This window comes from Ipomoea nil, unplaced genomic scaffold, assembly GCF_001879475.1.
Source record: "Ipomoea nil cultivar Tokyo-kokei standard unplaced genomic scaffold, Asagao_1.1 scaffold3084, whole genome shotgun sequence".
NCBI classification, from domain to species: domain Eukaryota; kingdom Viridiplantae; phylum Streptophyta; class Magnoliopsida; order Solanales; family Convolvulaceae; genus Ipomoea; species Ipomoea nil.
The window spans coordinates 1,272,734-1,295,082 of NW_017619512.1; the positions used below are offsets into that span (position 1 = coordinate 1,272,734).

A 22,349-nucleotide genomic window follows, 5' to 3' on the forward strand; every position below is an offset into this window, starting at 1 on the left:
CACCACTCATAATTCAGCGGTGACATTGATAATTAGCATACTATAGAGGGGCATTTTTTACAATTTCCCCTATTATATTATTAATTATATTATTATTATTATTGTAATTTTATTTAATTATTACATAATAATAACAATAATAATATAATTTTCTTTTAGACAATTTTCTACTGTGGGGCCAAAAATTAAAAAGAAAATTTTTTTATAAAAAATAACTCATTTTTCAAAAATTATTTTCCTACATTCCAAACGAACTTTTATATCTATACAATTAATTTGTTAAATTGCATAATAATTATTAGAAAATGGTCTTGTTTGATTATTGACAAATTCACCAAAATTGTAACAAAATCACAATTTTAACATTTTGTCTTTAATCAAAACATCAAAATTATTATTTAATAAGTCAAAAATTTTACTCCAAACTGCTAAAAACAAAAAAAAAAAAAAAAAAAAAAAAAAAAAAAAAAAAAAACACATTTACATTTTGGGAATATGGCGAGAAGTTTAAGTTCATGGTTTGTTTTTTTTATATATAGTATAGATAGTATAGATTAGAATAGGAATTGTATTACACTATTTTATAATATCAGAATATGTATTTTAACCTAGAATTATACTAACAATAGGAAAGCAGAAAACAATATATTTTTTTAGAAAGAGATATTTTTTAGGAATTGGGCGGGAGGTTAAAGTTCAGGATTTTGTTTTTATATATAGTATAGATTAGAATATAATTGTATTACACTATTTTATAATATTAGAATAGGAATTTTAACCTAGAATTATACTAGCAATAGGAAAGAAGAAAACAATAAATTTTATCTGAAAGAGAGATTTTTTAGGAATTGGGCGGGAAAAGTTAAAGTTCAGGATTTTGTTTTTTTATATATAGTATAGAGTATAGATTATTATTATTATTATTATTATTATTATTATTATTATTATTATTATTATTATTATTATTGTAATTTTATTTTATTATTAGATTGTTACATAATAATAAAATAATAATATAAATTTTCTTTTAGACAATTTTCAACTGTGCGGCCAAAAATTAAAAAGAAAAATGTTCTATAAAAAATAACTCATTTTTCAAAAATTATTTTCCTACTTTCCAAACGAACTTTTATATCTATACAATTAATTTTAACAAAATCGTCATTTTAACATTTTGTCTTTAATCAAAACACCAAAAATATTATTTAATAACTCAACAATTTTACTCCAAACTGCTAAAAACAAAAACAACACATATACATTTTGGGAATTGTGCGGGAAGTTAAAGTTCAGGATGTTGTTTTTATGTATAGTATAGAATAGAATATGAATTGTATTACACTATATTATAGTATTATAATAGAAATTTTAACATAGAATTATAGTACGAATAGGAAAGTGGAAAACAATAGCGACAACAGTGATTCTTATAACAACAACCGCGACAATATAATTAAGGATGACTGGCCCGATTCTTATAACAACAACAGCGACAATATAATTATAATTGTTGTTGTTGTTATTATTATTATTATTATTATTATTATTATTATTATTATTATTATTATTATTATTATTATTATTATTATTATTATTATTATTATTATTATATCGTTGTAGAGTGCTTGTATTGTATTTATATAGGGACGGATCCAAAAAATTATTTAAGTTGGGACAAATTTAAATGACATTAGAAATGTTAATGACAAAATATCAAACAATCATAATAGGGTTAAAATACAAAATAATAAAAATTACAATAAAATGTAAAGATCATTATTGACATATCTATTGTTCCAAGAATTAAATTAGACGTACAATTAATTGCACATGCAAAATCCTTCTCAAAATACAAAGATATAAAAAATAAATGTTCATATCCCTTTGCATTGAGCCCTTTGCATGGTAAAAAACAGAGTAAAAAATGATATGATTCAACCTCGGACCCATTTAAATGTAGCGGATAACAGCGGAGTTCGAGAATTGATGTGTATTCAAATCATTGGAGCTAGAAATCGTCGATATGCTCATATTGGTGATATTGTTGTTGCTGTTATAAAAGAAGCATTACTTAATATGCATCTAGAAAGATCCGAAGTAGTCAGAGCCGGTATTGTGCATATCTGTGAAGAACTCAAACGCGACATGCGAATGATAATACGATATGATGACAATGCTGCATTTTTATTGATAAAGAAGGAAATCCAAAAGGAACTATAATTTTTGGTGCAATCGCCAAAGATTTGAGACAATTCAATTTTACAAAAATAGTTTCATTAGCTCCCAAAGTATTATAAAATGAAATCGTGATATATTTCTAATGCACTATTTGAAAGAAAGGTATTAGAAAAGTGAATCGTGATATGTTTTTAGTGGAGTATTTGAAAGAAATAGATTTAAATTTGAGTAGAATGTGTCTCACCCATATATCTTTCTTGAAAAACAAAATTGATTGACAAATAAGTAAAATAAAAAAAAATTAAAAAAAAAAAACGCGTTGATAGCGTCCAATTTTTTTGCCACAATAATTATCATTCATCATGGGTAGGGACACTATTACTAAGATAATCACTTCTATACGAAATGCAAATATGGATCGAAATAGAGGGGTTCGAATAGCATCCACCAATATTACCCAAAATATTGTTAGAAATCTTTTACGGGAAGGTTTTATTGAAAACGTGAGAAAACATCGAGAAAAAAAAAACAAAATTCTTTTTGTTTTAACCCTGCGACATAGAAGGAATAGGAAAAGACCCTATAGACAAAAAAAAATATATTTTGTGTTTTGGAAAAGGAAAAAAAATGGGGGAGTTATTGAATATCGTTCTACCTCTATTAGTTGATACCTCAAAATCACTTACAATACCTGGAATGAAAGAACAAAAATGAATTCCTATGGTTTTTATTATGAATCGCTTCCAAATAGTATGTTCCAGGTTTATTTATAGAATGAAGATCTGATTCTATGATCTACTTCGGAAAATATCCAACGTATAGGTAGTTATATGGATACCGCCAATAAGTCAAATTTGAAGTAAGTCCTTGTGATTCAACCAGAGGACATATAATTTATCAACTACGCGATGCCACCAAGATTTGAAGCATTCGTTTTTCAACTTTAACAAACATGTCTTTCATGGAAATAGAAGGTAATTTATGAGGGTTGACTTGCCAAATCTCGGGATTGCCATATAATAATTTCTTCCACTGCCAAGGATGACGGGTTACCAGGGATGACCGCCCGCCATGAATGAATGTTACTGTGGATGACCGCCCGCCAGGAATGACTGGTTACCGGGGATGACTGCCCACGAAGGATGACTAGTTACCGGGGATGACCGCCTACCAAGGATGACTAGTTACCGGGGATGACCGCTCACCAGGGATGACTAGTTACCAGGGATGACAACCCACCAGGGATGACTACTTGTTGGGGATGACCGCCCACCAGGAATGACTGGTTACCGGGGATGACTGCCCACCAAGGATGACTGGTTGCCAGGGACGACCGCCCACCAAGGATGACTGGTTACCGGGAATGACCACTCGCCAAGCTAAGGATGACTAGTTATTGGGGATGACCGCCCGCCAATGATGACTAGTTATCGGGGATGACCGCCCGCCAAGAATGCATAGTTACTATTTGAAAAATAAGAATTATTAAAACACCAAATCTTGGGACTTACTACTTAGAGTTGAGGTCTGAGGACTTGAAGAGTTAAAGTTATTAATTATTATAATATTTATATATAATACTAGCATTTTATACACGTGATGCGCGAAAATTTATGTCCAACATTAAGAAATTGAGAAATCCAAATACTTACAAGTTATAGTTATATTTCGCAATTCCTTAAAGTAGTAAATTTTAATCATCGTATTTGAAAACTATAGAGATGAACAAAATTTATATTTTTTTTATTAATAATGTAAACAATTTTGATATAATTTATACTTTGCTTTTACAATAAATAAATAAAATACCTAAAATATTAATATAGTATCCGGTCACATATATCTATAAGTATGTGTGCCTATATATATATATATATATATATATATATATATATATATATATATATATATATATATATATACACACACACACACACACACACACACACACACATATGATTTACCAGTCATAAAAATTTAATTAAACCCCTACCGTTATGTCCATTTTTTCCGTTAAGTTTTTTTTTTTTTTTTTTTCATTATGCTATAAAAGTTATATTTTACAATATTTTGGACAACCCCTACCGTTATAACTTCCGTTATCTTTTTCCACGATTGTTACCATGCACATACATTCACCATGTATTTTCTTATATTATTCAATAATAACAATATATACACTTTTATATGTATGTTAGTTATTTTCTAAAACATAATTATCAAATTAATAAAAATGTTTTACATTATTATTATTATTATTATTATTATTATTATTATTATTATTATTATTATTATTATTATTATTATTATAATTATAAACATTTAAATATTTAAAATCTAAATAAATTTAAAATTTAAATATAAAGTACTAATATACGGCATCAACTTTTTGTGCATCGCGCATAAAAAATACTGGTAATAATAATAACTAACATAAGTAATATTATATAAAATTTTGGTAACAAGGTGTAACATTACCGTAAAAGAAAATATAATCTAAATTATCAGTTAGAAACATATCCAATTTTTTTCATATCTCTTATTCAAAAAGCAATGAATATAACTAAAACACTCAAATTTGACCTAATAGCAACAATTTAAAATAATAATAATTTTAAGCAATTACAATTCAATATCGCCCTTTGTGATATATTCTACTCTACTATTACTAAGTAGATAATAACATTAAAGGGATATTCTTTATTTTCATTGTTTCTCTTGAATTGCCCAACCTCATAAAAAATTACTCAAAAAAAAATACTTTTAACTAAATGGACATAATCGCAATTAATTACAAATCAATATATCCATTTGTGATATGTTCTACTCTTTTAGGAAGTTGATAATAACATTAAACAAATATTCTTTATTTTCATTATTAAACTAATATTCTTTATTATTATTGTTTTCATTTAATTGCCTAATCCTCAAAAGAAATTAATCAAAGACATAAATATTTTTTTAGCTTCCAAATATATATTCTAATGTTTAAATACACTACACATTGCATTAAAATATTTATATTTATTATTTGTCAAAAATTGACCTAGCTACCGCATGTGAAAAAAAAAATAAAACTAAAATAAGTAATTGCACGTCAAGATGATAATATTAAGAAGTAAATTTTAAATGAGAATATTTTGCATCACTCTTAATATAGAATATAATTCTCTTAATCATTAAATAGTAAAAATCCAATAAAATAACCATAATAATTTATATAATGTATATTAGAAAAAAATATTCATGACAGGGTGTAACATTATATTTATCATATAATGTAAATAATATTATATAAAATTTTGGTAACAAGGTGTAACATAACCGTAAAAGAAAATATAATCTAAATTATCAGTTAAAAACATATCCAATTTTCTTCATATCTCTTATTCAAAAAGCAATGAATATAACTAAAACACTCAAATTTGACCTAATAGCAACAATTTAAAATAATAATAATTTTAAGCAATTACAATTTAATATCGCCGTTTGTGATATATTCTACTCTACTATTACTAAGTAGATAATAACATTAAAGGAATATTCTTTATTTTCATTGTTTCCCTTGAATTGCCCAACCTCATAAGAAATTACTCAAAAAAAAATACTTTTAACTAAATGGACATAATCGCAATTAATTACAAATCAATATATCCATTTGTGATATGTTCTACTCTTTTAGGAAGTTGATAATAACATTAAACAAATATTCTTTATTTTCATTATTAAACTAATATTCTTTATTTTTAATGTTTCCATTTAATTGCCTAATCCTCAAAAGAAATTAATCAAAGAAATAAATATTTTTTTTAGCTTCCAAATATATATTCTAATGTTTAAATACACTACACATTGCATTAAAATATTTATATTTATTATTTGTCAAAAATTGACCTAGCTACCGCATGTGAAAAAAAAATAAAACTAAAATAAGTAATTGCACGTCAAGATGATAATATTAAGAAGTAAATTTTAAATGAGAACATTTTACATCACTCTTAATATAGAATATAATTCTCTTAATCATTAAATAGTAAAAATCCAATAAAATAACCATAATAATTCATATAATGTATATTAGGAAAAAATATTCATGACAGGGTGTAATATTATATTTATCATATAATGTAAATAGTATTATATAAAATTTTTGTAACAAGGTGTAACATAACCGTAAAAGAAAATATAATCTAAATTATCTGTTAAAAACATATCCAAGTTTCTTCATATCTCTTATTCAAAAAGCAATGAATATAACTAAAGACACTCAAATTTGACTTAATTGCAACAATTTAAAATAATTATAATTTTAAGCAATTACAATTCAATATCGCTCTTTCTGATATATTCTACTCTACTTTTACTAAGTATATAATAACATTAAAGGAATATTTTTTATTTTCATTGTTTCCCTTGAATTGCCCAACTCATAAGAAATTACTCAAAAAAAAATATATTTTTAACTAACTGGACATAATCGTTATTATTTACAAATCAATATATCCATTTGTGATATGTTCAACTCTTTTAGGAAGTTGATAATAACATTAATCGAATATTCTTTATTTTCATTATTAAACTAATATTCTCTATTTTTATTGTCTCCATTGAATTGCCTAACCCTCAAAAGAAATTAATCAAAGAAATAAATATATTTTTTTAGATTCCAAATATATATTCTAATGTTTAAATACATTACACATTGAATTAAAATATTTATATTTATTATTTGTCAAAAATTGACCTAGTTACCGCATGTGATAAAAAAATGAAACTAAAATAAGTAATTGCACGTCAAAATGATAATATTAATAAGTAAATTTAAAATGAGAACATTTTGCCTCACTATTAATATAGAATATAATTCTCTTAATCATTAAATAGTAAAAATCCAACAAAATATCCATAATAAGTCATATAATGTATATTAGGAAAAAATATTCGTGATAGGGTGCAACATTATATTTATCATATAATGTAAATAATATTATATAAAATTTTGGTATCAATGTGTTACATTACCGTAAAAGAAAATATAATCTAAATTATCAGTTAAAAATATATCCAATTTTCTTCATATCTCTTATTCAAAAAGCAATGAATATAACTAAAGACGATCAAATTTGACCTAATAGAAACAATTTAAAATAATAATAATTTAACCAATTACAATTCAATATTGCCCTTTGTGATATATATATATATATATATATATATATATATATATATATATATATATTCTACTATTAGTAAGTAGATACTAACATTAAAGGGATATTTTTTATTTTCATTGTTTCTCTTGAATTGCCCAACCTCATACGAAATTAATCAAAAAAATACTTTTAACTAATTGGACGTAATTGCAATTAATTAGAAATCAATTTATCCATTTGTGATATGTTCTACTCTTTTAGGAAGTTGATAATAATATTAAAAAAATATTATTTATTTTCATTATTAAACTAATATTCTTTATTTTTATTGTCTCCATTGAATTGCCTAACCCTCATAAGAAATTAATCAAAGAAATAAATATGATTTTTTAGCTTCCAAATGTATATTCTAATGTTTAAATCCACTACACATTGTATTAAAATATTTATATTTATTATTTGTCAAAAATTGACCTAGCGCATGTGATAAAAAAATGAAATAAGTAATTGCACGTCAAGATGATAATATTAAGAAGTAAATTTAAAATGAATACATTTTGCATCACTCTTAATATAGAATATAATTCTCTTAATCATTAAATAGTAAAAATCCAATAAAATAACCATAATGAGTCATATAATATATATTAGGAAAAAATATTTGTAACAGGGTGTAACATTACTGTAAAAAAAAAAATTATTCAATTTTCCTCGTATATGTGGCCCTATAAATATCATATCATCTCAGCATGCATAATAGCCCACCCACACAAGATCCATAAAGAATAAAAAACCACAAATCGATCTTGAGCACTTAGTTTCTTCCTCTTTTCTCATTTCCAATCAAATCATAGCAAGAAGGAGATTAAGATTGGCGTATATTGTGAATCAATCGAAAAGAAAAGCATCTTACCAAAAAAGAAAGAGAGGGCTGGTCAAAAAGTTTAATGAGCTAACCGTTCTTTGTAATGCGGATTCTGCCATGATAATGTATAGCTCGTTTGAGCAGGGGGCAGTGGTATGGCCTACTATTGAAAGGGTTCAAGAGCTGATTTCTAGGTTCATGCAGTTGCCGGACGTGCAACAAACGCAGCGAATGATGAGCCAGGACAGCTTTGTTGCGCAAAGGCTTGAAAAGTTGGGCACTCAGCTTCTAAAATTGAAGCAAGAGAACAGGGAGAAAGAGATGAATGCAGTGATGCATCAGATTTTTTGTGGAGAACAGATTGTTGATTATCTGAGTTTCGTAGATTTAAACGATCTGGGTTGGGTTTTAAATACGAATATCGCTGAAGGTGAAATGAGGTTTGAAAGACATTCCGCAACTCTGTCTCCTTTTCTCCCTGCTGCTCCTTCTCTTGCAACAACGTCACCTCCTATTCTTGGGTTTGGGACTAGCCATGTGGTTGCTCCAGCAGATGTGTTTTCCGGGCAAAGCTATCAAGACACGGTGGGTATACAAACTCCCATGTCTGCCAATCTTAATCATGGAACCGCGTGGACCTATCAGAATTGGGCGTTTATGAATGACAGTAATCAGAATGACCCAACTCACGGGAGACCAGGTCCTAGCACTCAGTAAACAAAATCCTTAAAGATTTTACAAACTTCTTTAATGCTGTCTCATGTTTTTTAATTTTATGCTGTTTTGTATTTTCCAGTTAAATTGATAATAATAGAAAGATAATTAATGACATATTGATTGCTCCAAGTATTAAATTAGACACAATTAATTGCAATGTAAATTTCCCATGTTATTGATGAGGATTCCTGTTATTCATTACAACGTGAATGGGGATAGGGAAAAATTCAGGGAACGAGGCCGGGGGATGGAAATACCCCAGCCTACCCCGATTCTTATAACAACAATAGCGAGAATATAATTATTATTGTTGTTGTTGTTGTTATTATTATTATTATTATTATTATTATTATTATTATTATTATTATTATTATTATTATTATTATTATTATTATATCGTTGTAGAGTGCTTGTATTGTATTTATACAGGGACGGATCCAAAAAAATATCTAAGTTGGGACAAATTTAAATGACATTAGAAATGTTAATGACAAAATATCAAACAATCATAATAGGGTTAAAATACAAAATAATAAAAATTACAATAAAATGTTTTTGACACAAGTATATAAAATCAAAGTTCATATCCCTTTGCATTGACACAAATTATAATAAAAAGATCATTAATGACATATCTACTGTTCCAAGAATTAAATTAGACAATTAATTGCACATGCAAAATCCTTCTCAAAATACAAAAATATAAAAAAATAAATGTTCATATCCCTTTGCATTGAGCCCTTTGCATGGTAAAAAACAGAGTAAAAAAATGATATGATTCAACCTCAGACCCATTTAAATGTAGCGGATAACAGCGGAGTTTGAGAATTGATGTGTATTCAAATCATTGGAGCTAGAAATCATCGATATGCTCATATTGGTGATATTGTTGTTTCTGTTATAAAAGAAGCATTACTTAATATGCCTCTAGAAATATCCGAAGTAGTCAGAGCGGTATTGTGCGTATATGTGAAGAACATAAACGTGACATGCGAATGATAATACGATATGATGACAATGCTGCATTTTTATTGATAAAGAAGGAAATTCTATTCAAAAGGAACTATAATTTTTGGTGCAATCGCCAAAGAGTTGAGACAATTCAATTATACAAAAATAGTTTCATTAGCTCCCAAAGTATTATAAAATGAAATCGTGATATGTTTCTAGTGCAGTATTTGAAAGAAAGGTATTAGATGTTAAGACTTAGTCTAGGCCTGATATATTAATTTCATTATATTTATTTTTATCTTGTGGCTTAGCTTTTATATTGTGGTTTCGCTTTTACCTGCTTCCTGTTTCTTTGCTCTATAAAGCTTATTTAAAGCTTGTTTCCGTTTAATGCAATTCAAGTGTTCTTCACTCTCACATGGTATCACAGCCTTCTCTCTAGTGAGTTTTTTTTCCCTCCATTTCTCCTAATCTCATTCGCCATGGTGGATGCTACCCAACCCACTATCACTCACATTTCCGCCCCTACCCACTTCCCAATCAAACTCACTTCCACGAATTTTGTAATTTGGTAGAAACAAATAGAATCTACACTCATAGGTCTTGACCTTGTGGGTTTTATCACTGGTTCCACTCCCGCTTCGGCTTAATTATCCGATCAAACGCAGAATGTGTTGAATCCCGCGTACAAGCTAGGTTTGGTTCAGACAAGACCAAACTGTCTTGAGTGCAGTCCTAGGCAGTCTCTCAGACACCTTACAACCAGTCATTTCATCCACGACTTCTGCATGCGACGCCTGGGCACAGCTATCCACCAGTTGTGCCGCTGCCTCTCGGGGTCGCATAGTTTCGCTTAAAACGAAGTTAGCGAAGAACCCTAAAGCCAACCGGTCCATTGACTCGTACATGAGGGATATGCGAGCTATTGCCAACGATTTGGCTCTGGCCCAAAGCCCTGTTACAGAAGAAGATCTTGTGGTTCATATATTCACGCAACTTGGCGATGAATATAACTCCATAGTTGCTGCTCTTCGCGTCAGGACGGAGGCCATCTCATACAGTGAATTGCATGATGTCCTCACTGATTACGAACGAATATTACAGGATAATGAAGCTTCCTCGACTGTTCATATGCCTACTGCGAACGCTACACAATGGAGGTCCAATGGCCCTGCTGACACTCATTCTTACAATTCCAATCGCCGTAGCATAGGTGGGTCCGTCTCCTCAAATGGGCGGCAAAACCAGGTAAGGAACAATGGCAACCGTACTGCACGATATTGCAACTATCCGGGCATGACACTAAATTCTGTCGGAAGCTTTCCAAATTCCTAAAGGACAATTATGTGACGGTGCTTGAGCCGCAGAACACTGGGCGTCAATCTCCTACCATCCACTCGACGTCTACTACTACGCAGCCCACTCAACCGTGGCTCACGGACTCGGGCGCCTCACATCACACTGTGAATGACGCCATGGCTTTGCACACGTTAGCTGACTACACAGGGCCTGACGAGATAATCCTTGGTGATGGTAAGTCGCTTCGTATTTCACATACTGGGTCGGTTTCATTACCTCCAAATTCTCGGTCTATTAGTTTGTCAGATGTGTTGTGTGTTCCAAGTCTTCAAAAGAATCTAATTTCCGTGTCTAAACTCTATAAGACTAACTCCATTTCTGTTGATTTTTTTGACACACATTTTGTTGTCAAGGATCGACAGTCGGGAGCTCCTCTCGTGCAGGGTCCGGTCGTGAATGATGTCTACAGTCTTCCTGTTCAGCGGTCTCAAATTAATGTCACTACTATGTCTTCATTGTCAAAGTGGCATCATCAATTCGGCCACCCAAATTTTAAAGTTTTAGCCTGCATTCTTCGACATAATAATGTAAGCTTTAAGCCTGAACAACTTAAGGAATTTTAATTTCGTGTAATTCGTGCCATATCAATAAAAGTCACAAGCTGCCCTTTTCCTTTAGTACCATGTCTAGCACCCGACCGTTGCAATTAATTTACACGGATGTTTGGAGTTCTGCAACGATTTCGGTCGATGGTTTTAAATACTATATTAATTTTGTCGACCATTATACTAAATATATCTGGTTGTTTCCTTTAAAGTTTAAATCAGATGTTCATGCGGTCTTCCTTCAGTTTAAACGTATAGTTGAAATATTTTTTGACTATAAAATTGTTTCGGTATTTTCAGATAATGGGGGGAACATATTAAATTAACTCCTACGTTTAATAGTCTGGGGATTTCTCACTATACATCTCCCCCTCACACTCCAGAACATAATGGTCCCGCTGAACGCAGGCATAGGCATATTGTCGAAAGTGGTATGGCGTTATTGCATTATGCGTCTATGCCTTCCTCCTACTGGTCGTTTGCATTCCAAACGGCTGTGTATTTAATAAATCGCATGCCCACTGCTCTCCTTAATCACTTGTCACCATATGAGAAGTTATTTCATAAATACTCGAACTACCAGAAAATTCGACCGTTTTGATGCCTTTGCTACCCGTGGCTAAAACCATACTACCCAGCTAAATTGAGTCCCAAGTCTCAGCCATGTGTCTTCTTAGGCTATTCGTTAAGTCAATCTGCTTACAAATTCCTAGAAGTGTCTAGTGGTCGGATATATTTCGCGTCATGTTATATTTGTGCCAGATGAATTTCCATACACTGTGTTGGTTTGTAAAACCGTCTCCACTCCTGTTCTGTCCACTTCATCAAGTTTATTGTTGCCCAATCACGTTCAGAGTTTGCCTAGTATGAGGATTGCGTCGGACCTACCATCGACTTCCACACCACCACTGAATCAGCCAACGACTACTCTGGAGGAGTCAGCTGCTGCCTTGGAGGTCCCGGTGGCTGCCACGTCTGTCAGTCCAGAACTGCCTCACCGGCCAGAATCTCCATTGCCAACCTCGGAGTCCACCTTACCAGTTATGTCCGTTGGGGGTATCGCGCCAACTAGTTCTGGTCAAGCGCCCACTGGATCAGAATTCCCGCCGGCCGGCTCTAACTTTCTGCCGGTTGACGGTATTCCACAACAGCAGCTGTCTCATCAGGTGGGTGAGTCAGCGTCGGCAGCAGGTTCTGTAGCATCTGTAGGGTCTGTGCACGCTGAATCGGTTGTTGCTGAGCATTCTGCCGCGTTTTCTACGAAACAGGTGGTCGCTCCTTTACGGAGGTCTAACCGACAAAGACGACCGAATGTTATGTATTTTAATGATAAATTTGTAAACTTGACGACAGCCCATCCCGTTGCTTCGTCCATTGAGCCACGCACCGTGGTGGAAACGTTGAAAAATGACTTGTGGCGGGATGCGATGTCAGATGAATTTAGTGCTCTGGTGAAGAACTCCATTTGGGAGTTAGTGCCCCGGGCTAATCATAGTTTGGTTGGCTGTAAATGGGTGTTCAGGGTCAAGCAGAAGCCTGATGGCTCTGTGGACAGGTTTAAAGCCCGGCTGGTTGCCAATGGCTTTCTCCAGGAACCAGGTCACGACTACTTTGAGACCTTCATTCCAGTGGTCAAACCGGTTACCATTCGGGTTATTCTCAGTATTGCTATGTCACGAGGTAGGTCATTACGTCAGTTGGAGGTAAACAATGCCTTTTTGAATGGCACGTTACATGAAGAAGCTTATATGGCACAACCGACGGGTTTTGTTGACAAGGAGAAACCTGATCATGTCTATAGGTTGAGGAAGGCGATATATGGTTTGAAGCAAGCCCCGCGTGCTTGATAATCTATCATCACACAATAGATTAACACCCGACATGCATAACACAAGAGAACAAGGACACACCCAACGGCAACACATGCCTTTGTGACTACACACGTCACAAGAAGAGAACTCACAACAAAGGGTACACAATCCCTCGTGACATCACCCATCACGAGTTGATATGCCTTCCTTATGCCCGGTTCCAACCTTAAGGCTACCCCCGACCTTATATCTAGTTCCAACCTTTACCTCCAGGACCCCTGTACACCAAGTCAAACCTTATTCATTCGGGAACCGTCGTTCCCCCTCCAACAGTCCCTCCAACAGAACCACCGATTTCATAGTACACGAGGGTACCGATCACACACATGGCAACACATGCCACCCAAGAAATACGTGAAACTTACACAAAGGTCACAGCTCCATAATCACGTCATGGCCACCACGAGGACCACCGCAATACCTTGGTGACTAGTGACCCATACCACTAATCATGCAATCCAGGTAAAGCCACACACACATCACACCTCAACAGGAATCAATCAACGGATCACAACGAAGATACGAAACATCAAGAAGACGCTCAAATAGTTCCACAAAAGAACATCGGGAAGTCAAAAGACCAAATACCGAGTCAAAAGAATCACGGGGAACAAATGCCGAACATCCACCATGTTGATCCCCGCGGGTGGACCCCCGGGTAGGCTCCCAACCGTGATTCCACCCGCGGGTACATACCCACCGGCCATATGTTCCCCGCGGGTGGACGCCTACCCGTTGTTCCGCCCGCGGGTACATACATGTGCCCAAAATAATCCCTTCGGGGATTTTCAGCTCCAAGCTCAAATTCAAATAAAAAACATGCCAAATCTCACCAAATACAACAAAATGATTTGTATCAAAGGAATAGCCAAGCAATGACATACAAGAACCCTAAACACAAACTCTATATACGCATTTTCACAAGACAATGCATAAATACTCATATTTCATAACAAAACACATGTAGAATCCAAGAAATCATCATAGAGGTAAGCAAAATAGATTTTGTAGAGCATGGGTTACCTCTTGTAGACAAAAACCTTCACTTAACACTTCACCAAGCTCCTAAATAGGCTCACCTTCCAAACCCACTTCAAGAACACACCAAAAGATCATAAAGATTCTATCTTTAAGAAAAGACACCTAAGAAAACACTAAAAAACACAAGATGAACATAGATCTTACCCTCCTAGATGCCCAAATGTATGAAAGGTGAAATCTTGGAGACAACTCTTGAAGATTTGACAAAGCTTCAACTTGGCTTGGAAGAAAAGCTATCTACCTTTTTAGAGAGAAGGTAGAGCTTAAGTTTGGAAAGTGTAAGGAGAGAAATAAGGATTGTCTACTAGGTTAGCTTACATTACTAACACAAGGTGAAAATTCATGAATACCCTTACTAACATGAAGAGGTGTAAGGGAACAAGGGAACTCCTCTCAAAGCTCAAGGTACAACTTTGACTTTGGGGTTGACTAGTCAATTACTAGTCCCCGACTATTAAATTTTCAGGATTTTTAAGAATTAAAATACCAATTGGTTTAGGATTAATTACTTAATTAATCCCATAATTGAATTTGGATTACGGGGTGTCACATCCTCTCCCCCTTCAAAGAAGCTTCGTCCCCGAATCTTGGGTACGATGAGTTAAAACAAACGGTGAGATGGAACAACCATGTGACAAGAGTGTCAAGAACAATCTCTTTTGGTCGAAACTCAAAAGGATTCACAAGAATTAAAGTAAGGAAGAAGGTATTCTACGAACAAGAACTGGAGAAATTTTACCAACGGATATGAGCATATCAAACTCTAACCAAACACCACTACCAACTTCTAACCAACACCCAAGAACTAACAACTAACTCAAAGCACCAACCACAAAACTAACTACTCATCTAAACAAACAAGCGAGAACAAACACACAAGGCAAGCAACAAACAACTAACAAACGATAGGATAAGGTACCTGCCGAGAACAACTCTGGGTAACGCTCCCTCATGGTCGATTCCAACTCCCAAGTAGCTTCTTCTACTCCATGATGTGACCACCAAACCTTCACCATCTTCACCGACTTCCTATGCGTATCCCGGGTCTTAAAATCCAAGATTTTGAGTGGCCTTTCTTCATAAGACATATCATCGTCCAAAGGGATCACTTCCGGTGGAAGAACATGTGTCGGGTCGTGGACATACTTCTTAAGCTGAGATACGTGGAAGACATTATGGACTCGCTCCAACTCCATAGGTAGAGCCAACCGATAAGCTAGGTTCCCAACCCTCTCAAGTATCTCAAAAGGTCCTATGAATCGGGGGCTTAGCTTGCCCTTCCTTCCAAACCTCATCACTCCCCGGGTGGGCGATACTCTTAGCAAGACTTTATCCCCCTGCGAACTCTACTTGTCTTCTTGCTCGGTCGGCGTCGGAATTTTTACGATCTTGTGTCGCTTCCATCCTGCTCTGAATCTGTTTAACGTTTTCTGCAGTGTCAAGCAAGAGCTGTGGTCCTAAAACTACCGGGTTGACCTTATCCTCCCAACACAGCGGATTGCGACACTTTTGACCGTAAAGAGCTTCATACGGGGCCATACGAATACTCGAGCGATAACTGTTGTTATAGGAGAACTCTATTAAGTCCAGGTGATCCTCCCATGATCCTTGAAAATCCAGCATGCATGCCCTCAACATATCCTCGATAGTCTGAATAGTCTTCTCTGTTTGTCCATCTGTAGCCGGATGGAAGGCGGTACTGAGATTCAACTTGGTCCCTAAAGCTGCTTGCAAGGACTTCCAAAACCGTGACAAGAGCCTTGGATCCCGATCGGAGATTATATCTTTTGGCACTCCATGATTCTTCACTACCTGACTAACATAGGCTTGGGCCAACTGCGTCATTGTCCATGTTTCTTTCATCGCGATAAGGCGAGCGGTCTTGGTCAAGCGATCAACTATTACCCAGATTTTATCTTTACCGGAACAGGTTGCCGGCAAGCCTCCCACGAAGTCCATAGATATGGAGTTCCATTTTCCTTGTGGAACTTCCAATGGTTGTACCAAGCCTTTGACCCTGCAACGCTCCGCTTTCACCTTTTGACAAGTCAAGCATCTGCACACGAACTCTGCCACCTCCTTCTTCATGTTAGGCCACCAGAAAAACTTCTTCACTTCTTTATACAATTTGTCGCCTCCAGGATGTACAGAATAGGGTATATTATGACCTTCTTCCAAAATCTGACGCTTCAACCGATCACAAGATGTAGGTACACACAGACGACCCGCGTACCTCAACTCTCCGTCAGGGAACAACTCAAACGGCCCCCCTCTTCCTTTTCCCAGGTCATCTCTTACCTTCATCAAGCTAGCATCCTTCCATTGTTCCGCTTTGATCTCCTCCAAAAGCGTAGGTATGAGTCTTAGGTTGAAAAGACGGGTCTCCGACTCGACTTCACCTTGTTCCACCACTTTTAGGTTCATCCTTTGAAATTCCTTGCAAAGCTTGTCAGCCACTACCCAAATGGAACTAACGCCATGTTTGGTCTTCCTGGTCATAGCGTCCGCCACAACATTTGCCTTCCCTTCGTGATATTGTATATCCAACTCATAGTCTTTAATGAGTTCCAACTACCGTCTCTGACGCATATTGAGATCCTTCTGGGTGAAGATATAATTGAGACTCTTATAGTCCTTAAATATCTTGCAACGCACGCCATACAGATAATGCCTCCAAATCTTCAAAGCGAAAACCACGGCTGCCAACTCCAAATCGTGCGTGGGATAATTCTCTTCATGTACTCTAAGCTGTCGCGATGCATAAGCTATCACTCTCTCATTTTGCATCGACACACAACCTAGTCCCTTCTAAGATGCATCACTGTATACCTCGAACCCTTCTGTTCCGGATGGTAGGATTAGCACTGGTGCGGTCGTGAGCCTCTCTTTCAACTCCCGGAACGCTAATTCGCAAGCTTGATTCCATTGGAAGGGCATATCCTTCTTCAACAGCTTTGTCAACGGTTGAGCCACCTTAGCAAAGTCCAACACAAACCTTCGGTAATAACCTGCTAAACCCAAGAAGCTTCTTACTTCCGCCACGGTTGTCGGTACGGTCCTCCATTCTTTCACCTCCCAGATCTTATCTGGATCCACCGATATACCTCTGCTATGTAACACCCCCCAAAAACACAAGGCCCAATTGAAGCCCTAACACAAGCAAATTAACAACAAAACTAGCACAGCGGAAGATAAACGGAAACTGGATAAAAGAAATCCAAAAAGGGGTGTTATGCCACGTATACCACAATAGGTAACGCTAAGGCAACAATCTGCAAGTGTATAACACTATCCCAATACATCAATCTAAAACAGTCTAAAAACATTGGCGCACAGGCCACAAAAACACAAAGGTGCTAAGCTACCAGGCTCTAGACATCGCTCTCGTCTAAACATCACCTGAAAGATACAAAGATAAATATTGGGACGACGCCTGGTCAGCGAATAATGCTGGTAACCCACCAATACCGTTAAGTATCATAAATAGGCATATATAAGATATAAAAACCATTTTCGAAACAGAATACATATATATAAGTCAAAAGCCAAGATCACCAGTCAACACAAGACTCATCACTCTCAAGACCACACGGGAACACATCCCAAACCACAAAGGTTAACCACACACAAGGATAAAGACTCACCCAACAGCAACACATGCCAAGCCAACGCAAGCCTCCGTGACTACACACGTCACGAGAGAAGATCACACAACGCCGGCTTTACAAGCCCTCGCAACATCACCCATCGCGAGTTGGTATGCCTTCCTTATGCCCTGTTCTAACCTTATGGCTACCCCCAACCTTGTATCTTCTTTCCAACCATTACCTCCAGGATCCCCTGTACAGCCAAGTCCAACCTTATTCCGTCGGGACCGTCGTCCCCCACCTATAACCACCAACGAACCACCACCAATCACGGCAACACATGCCCGGATAACACAAGTTATCCCCCAATCACGTGGAACCATCACTCAGGCCACAACTCCATAATCACGTCACAGCCACCACGAGGACCGCTGCAATACCTTGGTGACTAGTGTCCCATACCACTAATCGTACCATCCAGGTAAAGCCACACACGCCACACCTCAACATGAATCAATAAACGGATTGCAATGAAGGTAAGAAACACACTCAATCAAGGAACGAGTCACAGCCCAATCAACAACATCGATGAATAACACAAGTTATCATCAACCAAACGGAAGGTACAGACCACACACACGCTAGGATTAAGACAACAAACTAGCGTGCTTATCAACGGGGAAACTCAAGATAGTTCCGAGGAACACACAAGACACCTCTTGGTCCAACGAAACACAATGTTAAACACTTAGCACGATTCAAGACACCAGAGTCCTACATGGATACCTACCATATAGTTCTAGACCTACGAAACATCAAGAAGACACTCAAATAGTTCCACAAAAGAACAACGGGAAGTCAAAAGATCAAATACCGAGACAACGAATCACGGGGAACAAATCCCGAACCAAACACCACCGTGTACCCGCGGGTAGTGCCTCACCCGTGGTCCCGCCCGCGGGAACACCATCCCACGAGGCCTGTACCCGCGGGAAGGCCGGCGGGTGGTGCCCCGCCCGCCGTTCCGCCCGCAGGAACATTCCTGTTCCACAATAAATCCCTTCGGGGATTTTCTTCTCCAAACATAAATTCAAGTCCAAAACATGCCAAATCTCACCAAACACAACAAAATGACTTGAACCAAGGAAAATGCCAAGCAATGGCACAAAGGAACCCTAAACACAAGCTCTAGATATGCAATATCACAAGATAAATGCATAAAACCCTCACATTTCATAGCAAAAACAAGTAGAATCCAAGAAATCACATATAGGTAAGCAAAATAGGTTTTGTAGAGCATGGGTTACCTCTTGAAGACCAAAAGACTTCTCTTTACACCACAACAAGCTCTCCACTAGGCTCACTTCTCAAACCCACTTCAAAATCAAACCAAAAGATCATAAAGATCCTACCTTTAAGAAAAAGACAACTAAGATGGAACCAAAAAGACTAGACAAGCTTAGATCTTACCCTCCTAGATGCCCAAATAGGTGAAATGTTAAATCTTGGAAGCAAAACTTGAAATCTTGACAAGGGTCTCAACTTGGCTTGGAGAATAAGGTACACTTCTATTCTAGAGAGAAGGTAGAGATATTTTTCTAGGAATTGTAAGGAATGAAATGAATAAGTCTTCTAGGTTAGGATACAATACTAACTCTTGGTGAAAAGACAAGGCTACCCTTACTAACCCTTAGAAAGTGTAAGGAACAAGGGAACTCCTCTCTAAGCACAAGGTACAACACAACTTAAAGATTGACTAGTCAAATACTAGTCCTTGAGTATTAAAAATCAGGATTTTAGGAATCAATTCATCAAAAGAATTAGAATTAATTACTCAATTAATTCATTGATTGGAGTGTGGATTTTTGGGGTGTCACATCCTCTCCCCCTTCAAAGAAGTTTCGTCCCCGAAACTTGGGTACAACGAATTAAAAGCAAATCGTAACAAGGAAACGAAATTGTGACAAGAAATTTCAAGAACAACTCTTTTGGTCAAAACTCCAAAAGTACTCACAAGGGTTCCAAAGCAAAGAAGAAGACATTACGAATTCAAGGATTGGTTAAGAGTTAAAAGAACGGATAGATTGAGCATCAAGAACTCTAACCTCAACTCAACCACCAACTTCTAGACAACAACCAAGAACTCAACAACTAACTCTAAACACCAACTAACACACTAGCTAAAAATACAAGGCAACAAGCAAAACAAGCAAGCACACAAAGCACACAACAACCTAACACCAAGCTAAAAACGGCCAAGAAAGAAACAACAAGAAAGAAGCGAACGGGGTTACCGCAACACAAACTAGAACTCTTCACTCTCTGACTCCTCGGCCTCTTCAGACTCTTCCTCGTCTTCGTCACTGTGGCTAGAACTGGCTTCAATCTGGTCCAGTCTCTGATGCACTGCGACAAACTGCGCCTTCACAAACGCAAAGCCCTCGGCGATCAAACTGTTCTGCTGACGAAGCAAAGAGACGACGTCCTGCTCTCTCTTGGTGCGAGCTTCCTTCCTTCTCCGGCTTTCCTCACTGTCTGATTCACTTACTTCAGCTTCGGCGGTCTCCGGTGCTCCTACTTCTTCTTCTTGATCCGCTTCCTCCTCAACTTCTTCGTCACCACCCAAACTCTGGACTGCGAGGCTCAACTTCCCGGCATGGATCCCAAGCTCAGCAGCTAACTCCGCCCGTTCAACAGGTGCTTTCCTTGCAACCTCTTCTAGCGTGATGTACTCACCACTATCCAACTGAAACAGATTACAACTCCGGAGATTGGCGGTATCCAACACCATCTTTCCCACGGCCTTCGGGAGACAGCCATCCACACTAACACCTTTCTTAACCAAGATCCAACTTAGCACCATGCCATACGGCAAACTCTTCCGGTTGTGATCCCGGCAAAACACCATGTGTTGCATCATCAAAGCAGGCAGATTGAACTTAACCATATTCTTCAGACAGAAAGCAAAGGTGCACTCCAACTTACCCAATAAACTACTCTTGTTGTTATTGGGCAACAAACAATCTGACACCAACATCACCAAGATCCTTTGTTCCGCAGACAACCACTTCTTCTCCGGCCTCGAAGCTTGAGTGAAACCACTCGTACGGCCCAACAGATAGCTCAAATAGTCACGGTACCCCATGGTATCCGTACTAATCCAAGAATGACCACTGTACTGAGCCACTCCGGTAGCAGACAAACTCAACAACTGAGCCAACCTCTTCTCAGACAACACAACTTTCACACCTCTCACCTTAGAGGTGATCTCAAGCCTTTCATCTTCCTTCATCACAACCATGTGACGGTAAAACTCTTTCACCAAGCTCGGGTAAGTCTCGGCCCTTATGGCGAGAAACCCATCCAACAAACCTTGAAACTTAAGCAAATCCAACAAGGAACTTGAAAAAGATTCCGGATCAAAAGCTTTACCTTCAAGCACAAGGTAATGGGCATCCACCCATTCCGCTTTCCTAGCCAAACTTGACCTTCTAGGCATGGTAAGAGATGATCCAAAGCTCACCAAGCAAAGCCCACAACTTCTTCTTCACACCCACACTCTCGCTGCTCCTCTCTCTCTCTCGCGCTCTCTCTCGGCGACACAACAACAGCGGCTCGGCGGCGGCAGCGGTGCGGCGAAGCTTCGGCGAACGGCGACAGCTGCGGGTGGCGGTTCGGTGGTGGCCGGCGACGGGTGGAAGGGATGCTACGGGTTGGGGATGGGGTTAGGGTGGTTCACGGGTAGGGAGAAGGAAAAAGGAGAAGAGGAGAAAAATTTTGGGGATTTAGGGATTTAGGTGAAATTGGGGAAAAAGATGATTAAATTTGGGGATTTTGGGTAAAGAGGAAAAATATGGATGAAAAGGGATTAGAATTAGGTAGGTTTTAAGGAAGATAATTAGCTCAAGTGGTTTAGGGGTTGGGTAGAAAAGAAATAGGCTAAGGTTCAAAACTCAAAAACTGTAATTAAACATTAGGCTTGGCTTTTATGCTACACAAGGAGAGGTTTTGGTATGGATTTGCTATTTCCAAATCAAAGAATACTTGGAAAAATTTTAGGAAATGCACAAGGAATTGTTGCA

At 36.5% G+C, this 22,349-nt stretch overlaps 2 protein-coding genes across 2 annotated transcripts; one reads left to right on the forward strand and one right to left on the reverse strand.

Annotated features, from left to right (window-relative positions):
- The first annotated feature begins 8,319 nt into the window (after window positions 1–8,319).
- LOC109166034 (MADS-box transcription factor PHERES 1-like) lies at window positions 8,320–8,913 on the forward strand. Its single transcript, XM_019314918.1, has one exon. The coding sequence runs from the start codon at window positions 8,320–8,322 to the stop codon at window positions 8,911–8,913; it is 594 nt and encodes a 197-aa protein (XP_019170463.1).
- A 6,456-nt stretch (window positions 8,914–15,369) lies between these two features.
- Window positions 15,370–15,975, reverse strand: LOC109166035. The gene is made up of 2 exons (XM_019314919.1): window positions 15,600–15,975; window positions 15,370–15,467 (listed from the first exon to the last, which is right to left on the reverse strand). The coding sequence occupies exons 1-2, from the start codon at window positions 15,973–15,975 to the stop codon at window positions 15,370–15,372; spliced, it is 474 nt and encodes a 157-aa protein (XP_019170464.1).
- Window positions 15,976–22,349: the final 6,374 nt, after the last annotated feature.